General features: G+C 39.3%; 2 protein-coding genes across 5 annotated transcripts in view; one reads left to right on the top strand and one right to left on the bottom strand.

The window, feature by feature from the left end:
- Window positions 1-23,374, bottom strand: part of LOC139446839 (DCC-interacting protein 13-alpha-like) — a 74,667-nt gene extending 51,293 nt beyond the window's left edge. For all 4 annotated transcript variants that reach the window (XR_011651935.1, XM_071228180.1, XM_071228181.1 and 1 more), the window contains exons 1-7: window positions 23,223-23,374; window positions 19,168-19,266; window positions 17,581-17,640; window positions 16,486-16,557; window positions 15,118-15,205; window positions 13,489-13,530; window positions 12,570-12,682 (exon numbers count right to left, since the gene is read on the bottom strand). Coding sequence is in view for 3 of the 4 variants with exons in the window: in XM_071228180.1 (XP_071084281.1) it covers window positions 12,570-12,682; window positions 13,489-13,530; window positions 15,118-15,205; window positions 16,486-16,557; window positions 17,581-17,640; window positions 19,168-19,266; window positions 23,223-23,276 (528 nt within the window). In the remaining variant the exon portion in view is untranslated. The remainder of the gene's footprint in view (window positions 1-12,569; window positions 12,683-13,488; window positions 13,531-15,117; window positions 15,206-16,485; window positions 16,558-17,580; window positions 17,641-19,167; window positions 19,267-23,222) is intronic.
- LOC139445306 (angiopoietin-related protein 1-like) lies at window positions 1,713-10,149 on the top strand. The gene is made up of 4 exons (XM_071226430.1): window positions 1,713-1,968; window positions 6,337-6,422; window positions 7,225-7,390; window positions 9,565-10,149. Exons 1-4 carry the CDS (start codon window positions 1,833-1,835, stop codon window positions 9,939-9,941), a joined length of 765 nt encoding a protein of 254 aa, XP_071082531.1. The 5' UTR covers window positions 1,713-1,832; the 3' UTR covers window positions 9,942-10,149.
- Window positions 23,375-23,406: the final 32 nt, after the last annotated feature.

Raw genomic sequence — 23,406 nt, 5'->3', positions numbered from 1 at the left:
GAAGAATCTCATCCATGTAACGTTGTACTGTTAAATTCCCCATAACTTGCATCAAATCTGTTCTACCAGTGTACAAGGTGGCTGCCCACATCATCACACTAGCACCACCCATTCTGTCCACTTCCTGTATGCAGTTTTGTGCATAACAATCACTAGACGCCTGAAAACATGTTGCCTATCATCCACATGGCGAAGCATAAAACATCCCTAAACCAAACTTATCTCCATTGCTGTTGTGCCCATACTCGGGTATTTATCTCGTATGGATGTCAACGACACTTGTCAGCTATGTACGATTTTACTACTATTCGTTTTTTTGAGGGGGAGAATATATCTGGCCAATGAATCAGAATAATAAAAACGTGACTGTGGTCAAAATTAGGAACTGGACCCTCCTGTAAAATGTATATTAATATAAATAAAACTCAAAAATGCTATGCAATAATTATACTGCGAGGATGTAGTTTTAATTTTTTTGTAAATATTAGAAAAGAAGCCTTTTCTATATTACAAGAAAATCACACGTGATCATATTAAAAAAATGCCAACATCACATGAAATACGATGAAAGTTGTAATCATCCACCTTGTCTACTAATCTTTTATCATAAAAAGCATTTGAACTAAGTTTTTTTTTCCCCACTTGATCTAACCTCAAGTTTAAACTCTAAGCATGGAGGGCACCTTTATGGTATTATGAAAACAACCATATCAATTTCCTACATCTTGAATTATATCCCATAAATATTGAATTAACATCACTTAAAGGCACCAAGACCACTTTTTTCGTGATTTTCAGACCATGATCAATCAATACCTCGATGAAGCAGGCTCAAGGAACAAAGTCAGATTTTAATTGAGGCTATACCATTAATGTGATTTCCTGATGCAAAAATCGCTCGGTGCTGGTGAAGATCCGGTTTAGAATAAGTCTTCAACAACCCATGCTTGCCATAGAAGGCGACTATGCTTGTCATAAGGGGCGACTAACAGGATCGGGTGGTCAGTCTCACATACTTGGTTGATGCATGTCATTGTATCCCAAATAAGTAGATCAATGCTCATGATGTCAATCACTTGATTGTCTGGTCCAGACTTGATTATTTACAAACCGCAGCTATGTTGCTGGAATATTGCTGAGAGCGGTGTTAAACAAACAAACATAAAATCTCTCGAAATAAAAGTTTGACAAAATCAAACAAAATAAAAGTAAGCGTATTTGAATTAATTAATTTTTTCACATCTGTAAAAGTTTGGACATAATCTTCAAACAAAAAGAGATTCTACAACACATGATCATGTAGTATCTCCACAAGAAATATACTGTATATATATATATATATATATATATCTATATACACACACACACACACACACACACACACACATATACACACACACACACACACACACACACACACACACACACACACACACACACACACACATATACAAGCAGCAACCCATCTGCTGAACAAGGCATGAACCTAGCCAGCTAAATATCTCACAATGTGCAGTTTACATTGTGGCCTTCAAAATCCCAGCTTGGGTCATGTTATTATCACCCTATTGCAAGACAACCAAACCATGCATATTAACAACCTTTTTATAACTTCAAGTAATCTGGGAAGCTAAGATTGGGAGGTATTGTGCAACAACCACGAGTAGAATCACATGATAGTTATTCAGTCTATTTATAGCCTCCATGATCACATGACCATGCACAGGTGTTGACAAGTAAGCTGTTTCTGATGAGGAAGTAAATCCCTACACTCTTGAACCAAGGTCTACCCTAGTGTGTATCAGTTGTGTCTATCACTCTACTGTGTCAGCATGGCCACTGTCTACCTTCCACTTGGTCTGCTCCTTGCCCTGTGTGGAGGCTTGAGTGCCGTCTCTACTTACAAGGACACCCGGTTGAAGTTTGTCAGCCATGAGGCCCTAAACAAGCATGACAAAACAGAGTACAATGGTGAGACGGGTGCCTTAATTGACTTCACACAGGTTTATTTATTTCAACTGTACTCTATGTGATCAGGGGACTTTGACATTTGCTCTATTCAATTCACTGACAATAACCATTGCAGTGGTTAGAGCTTAGGGAGCTGTCTTTTATTTTGGGGTTGAGTGTAGGGCAGCGTTAGAAATTGGCACTAATCCTGTAGTCCTTGCCAAACTGCCCAAGGTATGATAAGGACTAGTAGAAATTTGCCATTTTTAAGGGTTTTGCAATATGTTATCATTATAAGGACCAGTGGACTAAATATGTTAGTTTCTACCCCTGTTGGGGAATGGGAGTATTAGTCTGGGAGCACCAAATTTGATATCTGACCAGCAAGTGCCCAGACATGGTACACTGTCGCAGGATTTGGCGCTTCCGGTATCCCACAAATAAAACGGGTACTGTTTATTCACCGTAGTTAATGTTCAATTAATGCAAGTTAAGTTAAAATGTCATAAATGTTGAAATGTGCATATTGATATCGATGCATAGTCCAGGTGAAGTAGTTCCGACAGAACTGAAAACAATATTACAATGTCATAAAAATCTTTTCTGAGCAGTCAGATCAGGTACAGAACACAACTGAAATTTTTTACAAACATTTATGAAATGTAATTATCCAGATTCAAACATTACCTTGATTATTTTACACAACTTAGATAACTTTCTTTATGTTTTTTGAGCTAGTAAACGTAAATTCATTTTAAACATGTAAAATATGATAATATTTTTTTATGACTTGTTGTCTCTCTTTTCAAATGAAGGACATATAGCCAAGTAGTGAAATTCATCTCTTTATGTCCTGTAATTGGCAGAGTGGCTATTTTCTTCCAGATAATTCTTTTCCTCCATTTGCCTGTTTCAACTGGTACCCAGTAAATCGTTATTGGACATCCTGGTTCTAAACTTAAGAAAAATTCTCAATACATTTCTATCTGTATTAATTAAATAGTTTTCAAAATTTAATTTCATTCATTACAATTATTTACATTGATCCTTTTGGAGATTTATCTCTTGCAGCCATCAAGGATTGCAACTGGATATCACTTAGTTTATCCTCAACTATATTTTTAAGATAGCCTTGACTTTGAAACGTTTGTGATATGGTCTTGGGACAGAAGTTTTGATATTCTAAACGCTTTATGTGTAAACACATCTGCATGGTGCGTAGATTCACTACCAATATGCAGTAAATTGTTACTATCATGATCTGTTTAAATTAATTGCATTTTTGTTTTATGCATGTTATGTATTTGCACTATTTCTGAATACCTTGTTTACCCTGGTATACCATAAAGCGTATTTCATAAATGATCAAATGTGCATATTGATAGCAATGTTGAGTGCAGGTGAAGTAGTTCCAACTGAACTGATTCCCTCTGACACCCCCACTCCTCAACCCCCGCCCCATTATAAATGACCGGTCCCTAAGGCAATAGACAACAGAATCGAGAAACACAAAGAAAAGTTATATCATGGCTATAGCAACATGGACATTAATGAATCAAATCATTAAATGTACTCTAGTTCTAAGTTTAAATTCAAAACATTAGCTCAGTGATATTTCATCTTGGTTCACAACCATGGCATTGCCAACCAGGATGTTTATCAGGTCAATATGACATTTATTCAATAGGGTCATCTCTCATTTGTCAGACAGCCTAAAACAACAACTTTTAAGGTGTGATATATTCCCCTAAATCCGAATAGACTAGTCTTGTCACCAACAACTGTCTGACAACAAGTACAAAAGAAAACAAAATTATACAAATCAGTGTTTATGCTTGATTTATTATTGCTTTATACTTTGGAGTCTATTGCTAAGTTAAAGGAGTGTTACGTTATATACATGAAGTATAATACGTAACATATACATAATATATAATGACCATCAATCGTTATGAACATAGTAATATTTACTTGAATGTAACCTGCTGCATCCAGGAATTGCATTGGGGTCTTTACTCGCTGACGCAGTTGTTACTTCAGGTGAAGGAGGCTCCGCTCTCTTTCAGTGCTGGTTCCCTTGATTCTTGGAAGCACTGCACCAAAGTTAACCTGGATAAGCTCTGTCTGCTTCTTCAATATTCTTCATGACTTTAATCAAATGATAGATGTTGGGGTGTCGGTTGGCATCCGGAATCTGGCATCATCGACGACCCAGTTGACTACCATGTAGTCGTTGAACTGCACATCTCGAGGCATGTCAGTGTTGGAGTTCATGGCTTCCAGCAACAAGTCTTGGACCATGGCTGGTGGGAGAAGGGCCAAACCAGCTGCTCTTCAGACCCACTTCTTCACTTTGGGGTCATGGTGGTCGATACGGAATCTGATCTTCGTTTTGGATGGCTAACTCCTCATTGTAGAGTGACTGCATATGGGTTTCTTCTCTTGCCCGTTTTCTCAAGCTGTTCTAGAGGATGACTGTGGTCTGAAGTTGTCCTGAAGTAGTGAGTGAGTGAGTATGGTTTTACGCCGCTTTTAGCAATATTCCAGCAATATCACGGCGGGGGACACCAGAAATGGGCTTCACACATTGTACCCATGTCGGAAATCGAACCCGGATCTTCGGTGTGACGAGCGAACGCTTTAACCACTAGGCTACCTGACCGCCCTGTGCTGAAGTAAACACCAACAGTGCTGCACTTGCCAGGTCAAGTCTTCCGCACCCATCGCCAGTCTGTACAGGTCAAGTCTTCCGCACCTATCACCAGTGTGTACAGGTCTGCCTCACAGCAATCTTGTTGTACAAGTACCCTTCCAACAGCACCTGTTGTGATCCTCGGATGGATGTGACGTACGCAAATTGGCATACTGCAGCTCCAGCCATGGTCTGGTGTCCATTCTTCTGATCATGTGTCTTGTATTATATCGCTACTCGGTGAACATATCAGTGAAAACAAACTGTGGAAAATTAAAATATGATGTACATACACTTCAAAGGGGTTACGTTTTCTTTTTAATTGGCCTACTCACTTGCGAAAACAAAATGGTTATGTTAACGAAGCCTATTAAACTCACTTGTGAAAACAAGCAGTAAGCACCATCTCGCAAACTTCAGTTAAAAGAAACATATTTACAGTTTAACCAAGCTGTTAAAACTTCAAAGAGATTGTCAGTGTCTGGGTCATATTATATGAGTAAAAGGGGGTGTGGTAGTAAAACAATATTCCACTGTCTGACAACTGGGTGTCTGACAAATGGGAGGACCCCATTCAATAAGTTGACAATATTACACAAGTATCACTCAATCCTGCCTGCCCAGCTGCCAAGATTCACACTAGTCTGCTAGCCCAAGACAACTAAATTTAACAACCAATCTTTTAGTACTAGGACAATACACCGATGCATCAGTGGATCACGATTTTTTTACTTCTCGATACAAGTATCCATCACAATCGCACACAAAGTAAAAAGTATCGATTCTTACATTAAATGTATTCTTTAATAAATGTTACACCAAACACCAATTACTGGTGAAAATGAGTAGTGAAAACGTAAATATTTTCATCCATTGCCCCATACTTGACACTGCCAACTGTAAATCATTTGTGTGCCAGGTATTTGTCCATCCTGTCTATAAAAAACATGGCTCACGCACCACAGAAAAGTGTACATGCAAGATCGTGAGCAAGTATCATGATACGTATCACATTGCAGAGTTGGTGTATCGTCCAAGCCCTACAATCTTTATTCAAGATTATTGTTGATTGACTACTAAATTGTGCTAAGGACAAGAAAAAATTCAGTAGTGGGAGTCTTCATTGGCAAGCAGCATTCAAGGGGCTATAATTCTGAACTTGTTCTGACTAAATGCTTCATGATCTCTTCAAATTGAACAGCATAAAACTGACAGAAAATGTAAACATACTTCACAGTAGTAGACATGTTTGTCTTGTTCAAGCAGGAGTAAGGCAACACTTTCTTTATACTTGCTTTAAGGATCTACCGACTGAAACTTTTTGTAGAAATAGAAAAAATAATCTGTATTTGTTCTGCTGATAGCATATAACCACTGACTAGATACTACTGTCCTTCAGCTGATCGAATTCCTTTGTCACTTGAGACAACCAAATAGATATGCTTTCCATTAGACTGGTCACCCAGTGCCTCTAATAGTTGGGGGCGGTCGGGTAGCCTAGTGGTTAAAGCGTTCGCTCGTCATGCCGAAGACCCGGGTTCGATTCCCGACATGGGTACAATGTGTGAAGCCCATTTCTGGTGTCCCCCGCCGTGATATTGCTGGAATATTGCTAAAAGCGGCGTAAACACCAAACTCACTCACTCACTCACTCTAATAGTTGAGTCATTCCCTAACAAGATACTGCTTTCCTTCAGACTGTCATCACCTGCGCCACACTGGAGGGTACAATGTGTCTGGAGTCTATACTCTTCACCTCAACAGTTCCTGGCCATATCAGGTACAATCAACTTGCTTCACAGAGACATCAACCACAGTGTCTCGTGACTTGCTTCACAGAGACATCAACCACAGTGTCTCGTGACTTGCTTCACAGAGACATCAACCACAGTGTCTCGTGACTTGCTTCACAGAGACATCAACCACAGTGTCTCGTGACTTGCTTCACAGAGACATCAACCACAGTGTCTCGTGACTTGCTTCACAGAGACATCAACCACAGTGTCTCGTGACTTGCTTCACAGAGACATCAACCACAGTGTCCCGTGAATTGTTTCACTTCCTTTCTGCATTGAAATAACACATCCTAAATATATGCATCATTAAATTGACTTCAGTAACATAAAGATAATGATGTTAGTTTTCTGAATCCTTTTACGCTCAGATGGACCGAAGGTCAAATAATTATACTTATGCACAGAGCTAGTGTCTATCTTCTGTCAGTGTCATCTGTGAACATGACCCTGGTCAGATTGAGATCGCTCGGCCATTGCGTCTCTCTGCCCAGCTACATCTATGGGGAACAACCCACAAGATGCTTCCCTCTAAATATTAAGGTTGTCCTATTTACGACGCCATCAAGTTGTGACAGCATGATGGAATCTCCAGAAATGATGTCATGATAGAACAATATAAACCACACTTCGCTCTTCATTGTTCTTCATGATTTATCGCATAGGTATCTTGTAATACTGGGTATGTCATGATCAACACCATGAGTGTGTGTAAAGCTGCATTCTTATTTAGTATGGTGCATATTTTTAAAGATGCCATATAATGTCAGAATGAGCTTCCTTTGTCAGGTGCACTGCGAACATACTGCCGACAATTCCTACACAGTCATACAGAAACGGGCTGATGGCAGCGTCCACTTCCAGCGAAAGTTCAACGAGTATTATTATGGTTTTGGATATCCTCAAAGTGACTACTGGATGGGACTAATCACTATGTACCATCTTACAAATGCAGGTAAGCAAGTTCTCTGTCAACTCAGAGATTTATTTGGGTGGAAATTGAGATTAATATTGGTAGCCAGGATTTTCCCTTAATGAAATGACTCCTAACTTGACCATAAATCTCTCTAACAGGCAAATATTGCTCCTCCCTACACACTAGCCAGCACCTATAATACTTCTTGTCTCATGACACGGCTTCTACTGTCTAAGTGTTTGTTTGTTTGTTTGTTTGTTTGTTGTTTAATGCTGCATTCAGCAATATTCAAGCTATATGACGGTGGTTTGTAAATAAGCAAGTCTGGGCCAAACAATCCAGGGACTGACATCATGAGCTACAATCCACACAGTTGGGATAAGGTGACATGCATCAATCAAGTCAGCAAGCCTGACCACCGATCCCAGTAATTGCCTCTTATGACAAGCATAGTCACCTTTTTACGGCAAGCATGGGTTGCTGAAGGCCTATTCTACCCCAGATCTTCACAGGTGTATAATACACTTGTCTCATGTTTCATTGTTAAGATTATCTACATCAACGATTTGATACAACATATGGCGGGAACTATAAGTCAAGAAAATTAACAAACTTTCCCACCTGAAACATGATTTCCAAACCTTTTCATTGTGAAGCAGCTGAAATCAAACCTCAGCAGCCAGAGCTGTGTGGTGGAGAAGGACGATAACACTATTGATGTACAACTATTTATGTACAAAAGAAAGTTGTTTGTCAATCCCATATGTCTGTTACTTTGATGCACTGACATCACATTGAATGTAACCATTTTTATGTAACATTTTTTCATGACATACATTTTGGCAACTTCTACGAATGATATGTGTCATTTCCAGCCTAAATTACCGACATAATAAGTGTCCAGGTTGCTCTCAAAATTAGAAATAGTGGGCTCTTATTAGAATATAATTTGGGTGAGTTGAAAGATCGTAAATTTTTCGGTTTATACTGACAGCCTGAAATGATACAAAAGAAAAGTCTGTGTGTATTATACATGACAGATATATTTTCCAGAATTTAATTGCCCATAATGAAGGGTGCATATACTGACACATTGGAACATGAATTGGGAAATACTTAGTTTCTAAATTGGGAATAATTAAAGACCTGGGCCCACATATCAGCCTCTGAGCAGGTCTAGATAAACCCCTGGACTTACTCCCCCTTACTCCATAGTGACTGGACCGCCTCCGTGGTCCTGTGGTAGAGCGTCCGCCCAGAGAGCGGAAGGTCCAGGGTTCGATCCCGGACCGCGTCATACAAAAAGACGTTAAAAGATTGTACTTGTTGTTACCCTGTCTGGCGCTCGGCATTAAGTGGCTAAAACAAGGACTGGTCGGCTCGGAGTCAGTATACTGTGTCTGAGTGGGGTATTCATGTTAAACTGCGGCATGGTATCTCAGTGAGCTAGCACTATAAATCGGCATCAGTCCGGACTAGTACAAGCAGCCACACACACACATACACGTGCATGCACGTCGCTATATAAGTGCAATAATCTTGGACGCGACGTTAAACCCAATTTCACCTCACCTCACCTCCATAGTGACTGACTACTTTCCTGATTGTAAATGATAAGTAACTCATGCTGCAGTCGAATTCACCTATGTCTCCGTCTGTCTATGATTTTAGAGTGTCAATTAAATGTTCTTTGATCTTATCTGGTTTGGATTATTGTCATCGCATTGATAATTCCAAGATATGGTGGAAATTAGTTGAGGGTCACACGAGGTATAAGTAGCAGGTTATGTATTAATGTGCCACTGCAATCATGAGAATAGAAAAACTATGCATCGATTCAATGATAAAATGGTGCAAATTTAGGGTTTGTAAAAAACAGATAACTGCATTTGTGCCTGTCATATACCATTGATCTAACCACTCACTGTAAGATAAACTGTACGATACTTGTCGCAAGGACGATTAACGGGATCGGGTGGTCAGACTTGCTGACTTGGTTGATACATGTCATCATATCTCAACTGCATTGATCGATGGTCATCATGTCAATGACTGGATTGTCTGGTCCAGACTTGTTTATTTACAGACCGCCGTCATATGGCTGGAATATTGCTGAATGCGGGGTAAAACAACAAACAAACAAAACCTGACAGCCACTGATGTTGCAATCCTTATTTCACTTAACAGGCAACTCCTAATTGTTCTCTCCGCAGGCAACAATGTCCTCACTATCAACATGCAGACATGGGACGGGCAAGCACGAAATGCCCGCTACTCCATGTTCAAACTACTTGACCCCACCAACTTCGTATTGCACATTGGGGGATTCAGCGGCCAGGTTCCCGACGACCTCAGCTTCAACAACGGCATGCCGTTTGCAACCAGTGACCGCCCCGATCGGAACTTATGCGCTGTGTACCAGAAGGTAGGCTGGTGGTACAACTACTGTACATATGCGCTCCCGACCGGGAACTACTACTATGGCCGCTACCAACCAACAGGGGTCTACTATGATGGTATCTACTGGAAGGACTGGACAGGTTATGACTATTCCTTGAAGTACTTCTCAATGTCTCTATCTCGACAGTGATTCTTAAGCTTCAGCTTACACATGTGAGCAGCATTCAATTATTTTAGCTTGCCGGAAGCTCATGTCATGTGTGGACATTTTTACAAAGATGTGTAATTTCATACAAATCACTTGTTATTTGTAATGCTACTGTTTTCAATGTTTATTCTTGTATGAAGCCATCTGTCAGCTTTTGAAGCTTTTGTATTTAAATAAAGTCATCCTCTCGACAGAAGTTACTTTTTCATTCATCAATCCATAAATTCAGATCTGTTATTCTAATACGATAAATATCTGCTTGAACATCTGGTCACACTTCCATAGGAGGTCGCTTCAGGTGAACTTTGCCGCTTCTAAATTCTTGGTTTTGTTTGTTTGTTTGTTGTTTAACGCAGCACTCAGCAATATTCCAGCTATATGACGGCAGTTTGTAAATAATCGAGTCTGTACCAGACAATCAAGTGATTGACATCATGAGCATCAATCCACAGAATTGGGATACGATGACATAGCGAGTCTGACCACCCGATCCCGTTAGTCGCCTCTCAGGACAACTATAGTCATTTTTTACGGCAAGCATGGGATGCTGAAGACCTATTCTACCCCGGATCTTCATGGGTCTCTAAATTCTTGGTACGAGTAAACAAAGCACTGCGACTATCAATAGTATGATATCTGATTTCTGTATCTTGAAAAGAAACTCAATGCAACCAGTTCCAAACGTGAATTCATACATAATGATGGAAACGAATAAGGGAACAACGAAAAATATAGAGAAATAGGCTTTACTGTCAGTACATTTGAAATATTGCGCACACAAATTAAACACATGTCAGAATCAAATGTTGAGATGTGTTTGTGTGCATTGTTTCCTACGTGTATTTGGTAGACACGACTGGGAACCCATGATAGCTTATCATTTTACTGTGTCTAATACGAAGTGTTCTCAAGTTTATTCATTTCCTAACGGTGAATATCTGATACACTCTGTGGTATGAGACTGCCATGCCATCTACACCCAAACTGGAGTTCCGTGTACATGATGTAAGGATTATTTGTGTTCTGTTCGGGGGTTTTTTTGTTGAGACTTAAATTTCCAAATTGTGGTGGTGAAGAAGGAAGTCAAATTATTTTAGAAATCTGACGTCTAATTTGCTCAATAACCTAAATACTCAAGTCTTTGAAAGACATTTAGAAGTGATACACATAAGAAGAGAATTTATGGATGTCAACTTCTTCATTATGAGGAACACAACGTTTCGGAGTATATTCTTACTCCTTCATCAGTTGATCATCTTTCATTCACCTGATGAAGGAGTAAGTATATACTTCAAAACATTTACACCCATAAATTCTCTTCCTTAACCAAGATACTGTTTAGGAAAGACACAGTATGTAGGAAATAGCTTAGGGCACCGCACACAAGCGGACCGACCGTCTTCGCCACCATATAACGAGTGAGTGAGTGTATGGTTTTACACAGCTGTCTGCAATATTCCAGCAGTATCAGCAAGAGACACAGAAAAGTGCTTCACTTATTGTACTTAATGTGAGGAATCAAACCTTGGCCTTGGGCATAGAGAGCAAACGGTTTTACCACTTTACCCCACCACCCCATATTATCAAGAACTGTGGGTTTGTTTTTCTCCAACATTTACTTGACATCTTTCAGCTACCTACAAAAAAGTCACTTTCCGAGAATTTCATAATTATAACTTCCCTCTGGCCCCTGCCCAAAAGGTTGTTTGATTGCCCAGTACAAACTGTTTGTTTCATCTTATTGTCACACAGGCAAACCTGCCAGCATTATTAAGAATTAACATTTCAATTAACAAAATGAATATTTAGAATAAGGTATTTGTATCATTCAGGTGTCTTATTTGAAGGTATACTGGCATGATTTTACTGCTAGTTTGTTTTTGCCAGCTGTAATGATGACGGTGGTCTGTCAAAAAATGCGTCTATACTAAACAATCCAGTCATTATATCATAAGCAATGATGCACTTTGTCGGGGTACGATGACGTGCAATCAACCAGGTCACCGAACCTAACCGCTCAATCATCGCGTTGCCTCTTACGAGAGCATAGGTTGATGGCAGACCTGTATTCTTACCCAGAATCCCCTTGGGTCAAAGGTACAGGTAGTGGTCTTGAAACATTAAAGTGAAATCCAGTTGAAATCCATCAGTTCTGTGTTTATTGATATCCTAGGGATCGATATTAACATAAGTCTGCAAGTCAGGACAAGAAAAATTCAGGAGGAACAAGTAATATTTTATGGAATACCACGTAAGGCGGCGGGTACTTCCTGAACAGATCATTTCTGAGGATTAGTAAAAATATATATTAATTTTCTTAACCACACATGCTGATAAAGTGAGTGAGTTAGGTTTAACGCTGCTTTGAACAGCATAATCCCAGTTATATCACGGCGTGTCAGCTCAATGTTGGAATGAAGCCCAAAGTGATGCAGGTCTCAGATGTTTACCACAAATCTAGAAACATAATTAGGGAGAACCAATGATCATAGGTTTTCTGGCGTGCCCAAGGGATGCAACTCGGTACAGGCAATTGTGACGCCTAAGACAACTTGGCCACCTGTGCCCCTAAAGGATAATAAAAGATAAAGAGGTTATAGACGAGCCTACCTGATGGAACTTTTTCCTCATTGCATAGAGGTCTTCATTTGTCTCCACTCGGGCTTTCTCATTGTCTTTCTTGCTGGGCAGTTTCATGTATTTTATCAAAGCCTGCTCATGTTCTGAAATAAACAGCAGGTGTCAATACTTTACTGAAAGGTCCAGTTAAAGATTCATTGAGTGAGTGAGTATGATTTTACGCCACTTTTAGCAATATTCCAGCAATATCAAGCCGGAGGACACTAAAGATGGGCTTCGCACATTGTACCCATGTGGGGAATTGAAGTTCAGAACCCGGGTCTTTGGCAAAGAAAATCATCCTCATTCAATACAAATATGCTTGTTAGCAACTATAATAAGACAAAACTCCCCAAATCAATATTCAACTTTCTAGCAATGGTCCAGACACGTTTACTTACAGACAACCATCTACTACAAATGGTCAGTGCCTAAGAAAACCCTTTGCAGAGCTCTCTTTTCTATCACTGCCACCAGTCACAGCTCCGTACTGTGCTTGGTGACTGACTGTTATGTTTAGTGAATGTTTTTTCTCCCAACTAATTGTTTGATCTGTTTGTCATTTTTCCATTTTATTTCGCTAGGAGGGAGCTTGGTTAAAAAACTGAACACAAAACACAACATAGAAGCTGTTAAAGCTGAAGTCAATAGTGAAAACGGACAAATATCTGACCATTATAAACACACTGGTTCTCCAAGTCTGAACAAACTCTTTGTACCCACTTCTTCATGTTTCTAGTAATCCTAGTTGAGACAAGAAGTACCCTGGTAAATTGCTATGTCATTGAAATTATGAATCTTGGGGGATGTTTTCACTTTAAAGGTGCAGACAGGGTACAATTGATTTGCTGTAGTGGTCACAATTGGGGGTATGGTAATGTAAGGGAGATAACTCTCATTCCACACTTACCATGAGAGGCGATCTGGAACATTTCAAACATTGTGCTGATTTCTGAAACACAAATCACAAAATTAGAATAAAGCACACACACTATCATAATGATATAAGACAAGGGTTTACAAAAACAGTCCAGAAATAGTGTCTTCCACGTAGGGCAGATTTCATTTGCTGGAACAGGAAATAGTCACTGGGGGCTAAGTCTGGGCTGTAGGGTGGGTGATTTCACTGTTCGAACCCAGACTTAGCCCCCAGTGACTATTTCCTGTTCCAGCAAATGAAATCTGTCCTACGTGGAAGACACTTCCAGGATGACGAGGACATAAAGGCTGCCACAGAGGCATGGTCAGAGGGCCAATCTGCGGATTTCTATAAAAGTGGTATTAAAAGCTTGAAGGACAAATGGAATAAGTGTATTGAGGTTGATGGAGATTATATTGAAAACTAAAAGTGCAAAAGATATTCTGCGACTTGGGGTTATATTGAAGTTGCAAAACTTATTGAACGCCCCTCGTATATGTTAAAGGGCTTCATAATCTTGCTGCCATGTTCATTATCATGATCTGCAGTATGAAAATTTAGAGAAATTTTGTTCACGTTGTTAACTCAAAAGTCCCCGGGCCTTAGAAACTATAGAGTTATCTCTGTTTTGAGCTCAGCAGAAATGTAAAAGAGGTGAGGTGAAATGAGGTTTAACTCCGCGTCCAAGATTATTGCACTTATATAGCGATGTGCATGCACGTGTGTGTGTGTGTGTGTGTGGCTGCTTGTACTAGTCCGGACTGATGCCGATTTATAGTGCTAGCTCACTGAGATACCATGCCACAGTTTAACATGAATACCCCACTCAGACACAGTATACTGACTCTGAGCTAACCAGTCCTTGTTTTAGCCCTATAACGCCGAGCGCCAGACAGGGTAACAACAAGTACCATTTTTTAACGTCTTTTGGTATGACGCGGCCGGGAATCTAACCCCGGACCTTCCGCTCTCCGGGCGGACGATCTACCACTAGACCACGGAGGCGGTCAGCTGCAAAAGACCCAAGTGGATTCATACATTCAACCAGAAATGTCGACTTCAACGATGCATCCTGTAATAATGAACAAGGTATCACAGTGTTCGCAACATCATGTTCCAAACTTGATGGTAACATCAGTTAAATATAGTTTCAGGTTCTTGGGTGCCTCCAATGAAATGGCACCAAGGATGGAGCAATTTTGTGTCAGACTGAAATATTCTTGAACAAAGATGCCAGTATCTCCTTCACTTGCCTTTTGTGGTGATGGAGTGATTGATCAAATAATCAATAAATCGATCAATCTGGGCATTCAAAATTATCATTAAGTTGCCTAAATGCATACTCAAGAAAGCAAGGCTGTACAGTTTGTTGTGAGACGTCATGTTTGGGGGTAAAATCTGTGGGATAACATTTTTGTCACTGTATGTATATCTTTCATTAGACACAAATAAGAAATAATGAATTATGACTTTTTTTCAGGGTAAATGTTCATGAAATCATATCTCATCTCACCAGCCAAAAGTGCTCTGGTGACACTTCATCATTTCAGATGCATTATGTCTTATCTTTTCACAAGAGAAAAGTAATCAATTATCGACAGGAATATGAGAGCTACCTACCATCCATGTCAGCCTGGAGGAACTTGCTGAGTGGGTACATCATGGTCTCCGAGAACTGAGACGCTAACACCTGCTGCACGGAACTGATCTGAACACAAATACACACTGGCTGCTTCACTGGTGAAAACAAGGAATTAATGTTGTCATGGAATATTAACTCTTGATTCTTTCACGGCATCATTGACATTTGTGAGAGTGTGATCGTTGTTTAAAGTTTGTTTGTTGTTTAAGGCCAGGCTCAGCAATATTCCAGCTTTATGATGGCAGTCTGCAAATAATCGAGTCTGGACCAGACAATCCAGTGATTGACATCATGAGCATCGATCCACGCAATTGGGATACAATGACATGCATCAACCAAGTCAGCGAGGCTGACCATTCGACCTGGTTAGTCGCCTCTTACAACAAGCATAGTCATCTTTTACGGCAAGAATGGGTTGCTGAAGACCTATTCTACCCCAGATCTTCACGGGTCAATGAAATATATGGACCAGACAATCCAGTGCTTGATATCAGGAGCATCGATCCACGCAATTGGGATCCATGTGACCTTGAGTTGCACCAGTGTGTGAACAGAAACAGTGTTTCAGGTGCCAACTGTCACATTGGTCAGGGATCGAAATCCCTTGTATTTTACACTGTAGATATCGCTGCAATGAAATTACATCATAATGCTTTGGTTACCAGGCGTCACAATCAAAGGACATCACTAATGGCTCTGCTACTGAAGCTGTTAGCAGTACTCTTTACACTGAAGACACTGCTAATTACTGTCTACAAATTGAAAAAGTTGGAAGAGTGATGTTGGATGATAAATAAAATCTCACCCGAATGTCTTTTGATATCAAATCTATCAACACTCGTTGAAAAAAGTGGCAAAAATCCTCGGCAAGCCTCGGACTACTGTTTTCACTAAAGAAAAGTGTTGTCTGGTTTTAAGCCTGTCACCAGTGCCCCTAAATCATGCCATACAGGTCTCTCACACATTGTGTCGGCACACCACTATCTCATTGTGTTTTCATGTCGGCATTGTGTTTGGCCTGTGAGAAGTGCCGAATGCACTCCGACTTTTTAGATGCATGTCGAGTAGATCGATGTCCATGATGTCAGTCACTGAACTGTCAGGTCTAAATTTGATTATTTACAGACTGCTGTCATATAAATGGAATATTGCTGAGTATGACATTATCAGAAAAAACAAACAAACAAAAAATAACCAAGTCATCGAGCATGACCGCCCTAACTGTTTAGTCGTTGCTTGGGACGTGTTTAACCTGGAATCCTAAAGCTTTTCAGAACTTATTGTGATTTTTTTTCCTCACTGTTACAGTATATTCTTGAGCATTGTCAGGTATTCTCATAACTCACATCATCAAGGTAGCTTGAAAACTGATTGAGAGTTGTCGTTAGAATACTGTTTTCACTTTCCAGGGGGAATTTCTGAAACAAACAACTGAAATATATACATCATGATACATAAACATGCAATACACAAATTTGTGTGAGTGACTTATTTGGGATCAACAACACATTGAGCAGTATTTCAGTTATATCAGAGTGTCAGCTTGCAAATTTAGCACTCCTGGGAAACCCACAAGCACACGTATCATAGGAATGGCGCTGACAAACATGGAAACATAATCTGGGTGAATCTCAGATATGAACCCACGATCAAAGGTTCCTGGCACGCCAAAGGGAGGCCACTCTGCATAACTAACATTGCTGCACATAATAGATGACTGGGACACTTCTGTGGGCCTCTATTTTTTGGGAAAGAGCACACATGGCATATTCCTTAGATATTTTTTGGTAAATTGACAAGGATGAATTTGGTATGTTTTTTTCAAAAATCACTAAGCCCTTATAAGAGAACATTTGAACTATTCAGGTGACCCTTTTCTATTTTTTGGTTTGCAAATTCATCTGAAAAGTCACATTAAAAAAAAAGAGTAAACATAGTTTAACTTATTTTTAGTTTTATGGCTGCTCTAAAAACTAGCTTTGATGGATAAGAAAAAGAAAAACATTCAATCATAAAAATTAACCAAATAAAATATTAGCTTAATGTTTGATTATATTGAGAAAATGCATTATAATAGTTTCTGACCACTCCACACGTTACACATATATAAAGAGACCAAAGCCTTGTTGGGCCACACATTTTTTTAAATTGAATTACAGATTAGTGGGTCCTTCATTAGGAAATATTTTTTAGGTGCAATATGCTTTCAGTTTATCGGGCGGAAAAAAAGAAGAGAAAAGTCTGAATTTATTTTTTCCCATTGCAACTAAATGTACCCGGCAAATCTGTAAAGCAAGTGAAAAAAGTGTGGCCTTACTCCAGCACTTTACAGAATTTCTATTATTTTTTTACTAATATAATTCTATATTTATTTGAGAGACCCAATCTAATTTGTTAACTAAAAATCTGTAAACCAAGTGTGGCCTCAGTATTTGACTTACCTGCACTTCATACGTTCGGAGCTGCTGAGCGAGGGCTTGAGTTGCTGCACACAGCTCATTCTGCAGAGAGAAGACTGGGTGAGTGAGTGAGTGGGATATATGACAGCGTGTCAAATTGATGTGGAAGGAGGTGATGCATGTTTTAGATGTTTAACACTTGAAAAAATCCACAAGCACAGGTATGGTGCTGTCAAACCTAGAAACATGATCAGGCAAATCCAATGATCATAAGATCCTGGCACACCAGGGGGAGGCAACTCTGCATAGCAATTGTGGCATCATAAACGACTGGGCCAGCTATTGCCCCTGGGATCATGGATACGTCAAAAACATCTAAGAGCTATCGCTGACTTGATTGATGCATGTCATCGTATCCCAATTGCATGGATCAATACTCATGTTATCAATCACTGGATTGTCTGGTCCAGACTCGATTATTTACAGGCCGCTGTTATATAGCTGGAATATTGCATTAACCACAAACACACAAAACAAAACAAAATCTAAGAGCTGTCACTGGCAGAACAAAACATGAATGTATCTAAATTGTCTCAATACACAAATAGGGTATATTATCACAAATACAATTACACATTGGAATTATAATCTTCATTAAAGCCAACTTTAATTAAAATATTTAACATCTTGTCAACAACATTGTTTTTTGTGGAAAGTCCTTGTATTAAAGTAGGATATCCAATCCATGCTACAATGATTTAACATACATAAATTGTATTGTGTACCATAAAATATTGTCTGTAATGCTCTCGAGAGTGTCATCAGACAATAAATCAATATTGACATTTCTTATCAACAGGCCCCTAGGTCTACAAGAAGTAGAAAGTATTTCTTTCAGTTGGCTAATGATTACCACATGATAAGAGTCCACATGTTGAGTGTAAAATGTGCCATAATACATATAAACAAATAATGCTAGAACACGTTCAGGCTAGTTTAGTAGTTGCCTCAAGGTTATTGGCTTATCAGTGTAAGCGGTGAGGTGAGGTGTAACGTCACATTCAAGATTATTGCACTTATATAGCAACATGCACGCATGTATATGTGACTACTTCTACTAGCCTGTTGTGATGCAGGTTTCACAAAACCATGAGACCTGTGAAGACCCGGGGTAGAATAGGTCTTCACCAACCCATGCTTGCCCTAAAAGCCGACTATGCTTGTCGTAAAAGGTGACTAACGGGATCGGGGGGTCAAGCTCGCTGGCTTGGTTGATGCATGTCATCATATCCCAGTTGCGTGAATTGATGCCCATGATGTCAATCCAGAATTGATTATTTACAGACCGGCATCATATAGCTGGAATATGGCTGAGGGTGGCGCTAAACAACAAACAAACAGAAGCCCATGAGCACGGGTATGGCGCTCACAACCCAAGAAATTGGGGCAAATCAAGCATTCGATCCCACAATGATAGGTTCCTGGCATGCCTAAGGGACGTAACTCTGCACAGCAAAATAACAGTACCTCAGATGATTGAGCTACCCATGTACCTCCAAGTTCCATCCCCTATCAGAAGTGAAAATAAATCAGGAACAACTGGCTAACATATAATGTGAAGAAGCTCACCTGGGCAGACATAACTCTCTGACAACAGCTGTGCAAATTGCTGGTGTACTTCTTCAGAATCATCGCATCTTTCTCAAACACTGACAGGAGACTCCGTGTCTGCAACACAACAAAAACATAAACACGGGTGGCTAAATCATCAAATCAGTGTTCCCACTGGCTATTGAAACTGCCAGTCCCAACTGCTAACTATAAAATTTACCAGTCCCACCCAATATTTGTCAGTCCCAAACTTTGAACAAACAAAAATGGTATGAAAATTACCTGGTTTAAATTCTTTCAACATCAATTTCAAACCAGTGTACTTTCATGGCTGATAAATTCAGTGACGTCATTTCTGAAGTAACCTATTCAGATCTACAAGTCATTTAAACAAAGTTCAATCACAATTTTCTCTTTTCATCTGAATATTTCACTTTGATTGAAGTCACTAAAAAAAAATATTAAACCTCGAAGCAAGGCAAAATATTATTTCCTTGCACTACAAATAGACAACAGGAAACAGACAAGCTGACTTTGTTCGAAAAATATACTTGTTTAACTATTGATAATGTTTTGTACAACAACAAAGATTTATGAGGTACCTTTTTTGCCAGTCCAGAGGGACCGACAGTCACAAGAATTACCGGTCAAAGCCTACGGGTAAAAGACTGGTAATTACCAGTAAACGGAAACACTGTTAAAATGTACCAGTATTTTTCACAATGAACCATCTACAGAGTGGAGACAAGTTTACTACATTGTAGTCTGTGTTATGAGGCAGTAGAGCTTGTTGCATGTCTTTGTGTCAGTGGCAGAAAATGATTGAAGCCCTAGTAAAATATCATGGGCTGTCAGAGGGAGCGAGTGGGCAGAAATCAGTTACCGTCCCCAGTTGTTGACAAACATGACAGGCTTGATTGCTTGAAGCTTGTTGCAAGACTTTCGACAGTGACTTCATGTTGACATTCATGACTGCACTAACATATCCCAGGGTCTGCCATTTGACTCATTGTATTGCCTGTTTTGACGGTGAACCTAAAACTGTGTATTTCAATCGATTTTGTTGATTAGTCATTGATCTTGTGTGGTTATTTACTGTTTTCACAATATAGTATTACATACCTATTTCTGGGTTAACCTTTGTGTCTTAATTTGAAAGTCACCTCACCACACTAGGGAAAATCATGGACTAGTTGCTTTCTCCAAAAATCGTGTTATTTTACTTAAACCTCCAGTGCAAAATGTGTCCAGTTGGAAATGACCAATGCAGTATTCCCTGCACATAGGAGATAAATCATTTTTCTTCCAGATTTGTAATATCAATACTTCTTTCAATTTTCCACTGAACCTTGAGTGTACATTGTATTTTATGACTATAAACTAAATATGTGTAAGGTTTTTAAATGTAGTGGAATGTGTTGTCAGTCTGATTCTATATATATCATCTTCCCGAGCCAAGGGAGTTCACTGACTGTAAAAGTCCAGTTTCCGCCACTGCCGAACTAGGCTCAGTTTATGGAGTTATATTTGGCTGGACTAATAAATCTATGCATAGTCCAATCAAAATCATGTGACAGAACCGACATCCGGTTCGTAAACAACACAGATTTCAACATGCAGATTTCAGTCAACTGCAGGATTCTCAAAGGATGTGTACCATCAAATGGGCATCAACAGATATTTTCCAAATCTTTTCTTGCTTTTAATCAAGGTGCTCAAATGATTTGACGCACTTTGCGAAGTAAGACCCATTTTATTACAATATGGATCTTTATCATTGATCAGATTGTCTGGACTGGGCGCCTCCATTTTGTTGGAAGCATTTGCAAGTAATATGCTAGCTGGAATCTGATTGGTCAATAGGAGGAGCATAGCAGGGACATAACTTGTAATAGCCACTGGTGGCGCTATGATCAAACCCAGAAATTCCAGCCTAATTCTGCAGGGTGGAACCTTGACTTTTATAGTCAGTTAACACCCTTACCCCGGGAAGATGTATACATATATATGTCTAACATTTGTCAATGTAGTGGAATGTCTTGTCAGCTTTATTATTATTTACAGTATATGTGTTTAAGATTGTCATTGTAATGGAATGCGTGAATTCAATACAAGTAACAGCTGTTGTCAACATGTTCTCTCACTACTCATTCAAGATGTTACTTCCAGAACAAAACAATCAATAGATATCAATGCACCACTGTTAGTTTCACCCATAGCCAACAGCCCATGAGGATTCTGAGTTCTGGAAACATTTAGAGGACCAGGTGGTCAGGCTTGCGACTTGATTTACAACGTGTCATCTTACCCTGATGGCGTAGAATGATGCTCAAGCAATCAATTACTGGATTTCCTGGTCCAGAATAGTTTATTTTCAGGCTGTTGTCATATGGTTGGAATACTGCTGAGTGACAACAAAAAATCTCGAGCTACTTTTTGGTCAATAAAGTCAGATCCAATTAAAATGGTTTGGTTGCCGTTCTATTCATAATTCCACTTCATAATGCAACAAGTCCTCTATTGTTGGTATAGTCTGTCTCTCAGTTCCTGAATTTTCCCTAACGCCCAGCCCTTACTGTGATGCAGTGGCTCTAAATAATGCAAGTCTAGATTTTCCACAGGCTGAATCCCCCATCTCACTGAGGCTCTTTTAAATTTTAAAGAAGTTGGTTGTTTCTATCAAAATGATATATTTTCAGAGACTAAGCGGTAGTCTAGTGTTGGTACTACCATGATTACATATATCATAATGTGACAATTCATATCTTTATAGCTCTTAACTATTCAGTCCAAGAATTCCCACAAGAGCCCAACGTCAAATGCATTTTATGTCTAATATAGCATATTTATACATTTTTCAAGAGTAAATGTCCCTTTTTTTAAACGCTATAAGTATGTGGAACATCTTGTACAAGTTATTATGTCTGTAGACTCTAGTGTATTCTCTCACTTATAATTCATGACAGTTTCCTGTTGGAAAATCAATAGTTAAATAGTTATAAGGAAAAAGTGTTTGAAGGAAGTCATGTAACATACTTATCCAGCAATCAAGGTAATAGAAAACTGTATTGACAGGGAGAGGGCTCAGAGCGAAACTGTCACCATTGCTGGTAAAAGAAACAAATGTTGGATTGACTTCATCAGCACAAGACCAACCTTTAGACTCTTTCACAAGTCAAATGACTCAAACACAAAAGTAGAGCCTATGTTCATGTTACGTTAAATCCACATTTGTTTTAACTGCAACAAAAACATGCACTTTAAAACTTGAAAAAGTTTCATGACCCCAGATTAACTCCAAAGTTTACATTCCCGTTCAGACAAATCTTGTATATAATCAAAAATATCTAAAAACGTAAGACCAACATTGTATCTGTGGTTACAGTCACACAGAATATTCAGACCAAATCATCATGAATTAATGCATTGTTGAAAATGCACTTTCAAAGCTGGTCAGGAAGTGAGGAATGCAACTCCACGCTGTCATTTGAATCAATCAATAAAATTTACATAAATGTTACTTCAATTGTATCATCATGATCATAGACAGAGGTTACATGTACTGTAATAAATAATCTTTATGGCATGCCTGCAGTATGTCATCGATGAATGGGACCAACGAATTATTGAGGTACTTTGAAGATGATACCCTGTGACTCATCTAACACATGCATAGTTGTGACTGTATGTAATTACATGTTCAATGAGCCATGCATACACAATCTTTATCCCCACATATGCTGACTTTACACAAGAGAGACAGCTGATATATATAATGGCCTATATCGTACCGGTGACTCAGATTAGCTCCAGAGAAGTCCAATGTTTATGTCAAGAAATGAGCACCTGTTTATACGGATTGAAAGCAAATACAGATCCGAAAGAAATATACCTCAGTTAATTTTGCCCGAAAAGATAATTATATCCGCTACGGGCGTTATGCACACATATGTACAAAGGCCTCCTTCCATTTAGGGGTAAATCTGACAGGTCTGGATATTGACAACCGCACCGACGAGTTGGGGTGACTCCCACTCAGTAGCATGTCGATTTCAATCAATTAAACTAAATACCTGAGGGCTGTCTTCCAGTGCCTCTTCGAGGTGTAACTTCTCTATGTCCGGCATTTTGAAACAGACACAGTTAGACGACCACTGTTACCGCACTATTATTTGAGAGCAATATATCTCGCAGTTGTTTACTGTCTTCGGTAGTTTTCATGACATTCTACCGCCGACTGCTCGCATACTATTTGTC

Source organism: Haliotis cracherodii, unplaced genomic scaffold (genome assembly GCF_022045235.1).
Source record: "Haliotis cracherodii isolate W230 unplaced genomic scaffold, xgHalCrac1.p SCAF_6, whole genome shotgun sequence".
In the NCBI taxonomy this organism is placed as follows: domain Eukaryota; kingdom Metazoa; phylum Mollusca; class Gastropoda; order Lepetellida; family Haliotidae; genus Haliotis; species Haliotis cracherodii.
This window is presented reverse-complemented; position numbering and strand designations above follow the sequence as displayed.

Coding starts and splice junctions, on each gene's coding strand:
- LOC139445306 (XM_071226430.1), top strand. CDS start 1,833: ATGGCCACTGTCTACCTTCCACTTGGTCTGCTCCTTGCCCTGTGTGGA. Junction 6,423..7,224: donor ACAGTTCCTGGCCATATCAG/GTACAATCAACT, acceptor TTCCTTTGTCAG/GTGCACTGCGAACATACTGC. Junction 7,391..9,564: donor GTACCATCTTACAAATGCAG/GTAAGCAAGTTC, acceptor TTCTCTCCGCAG/GCAACAATGTCCTCACTATC.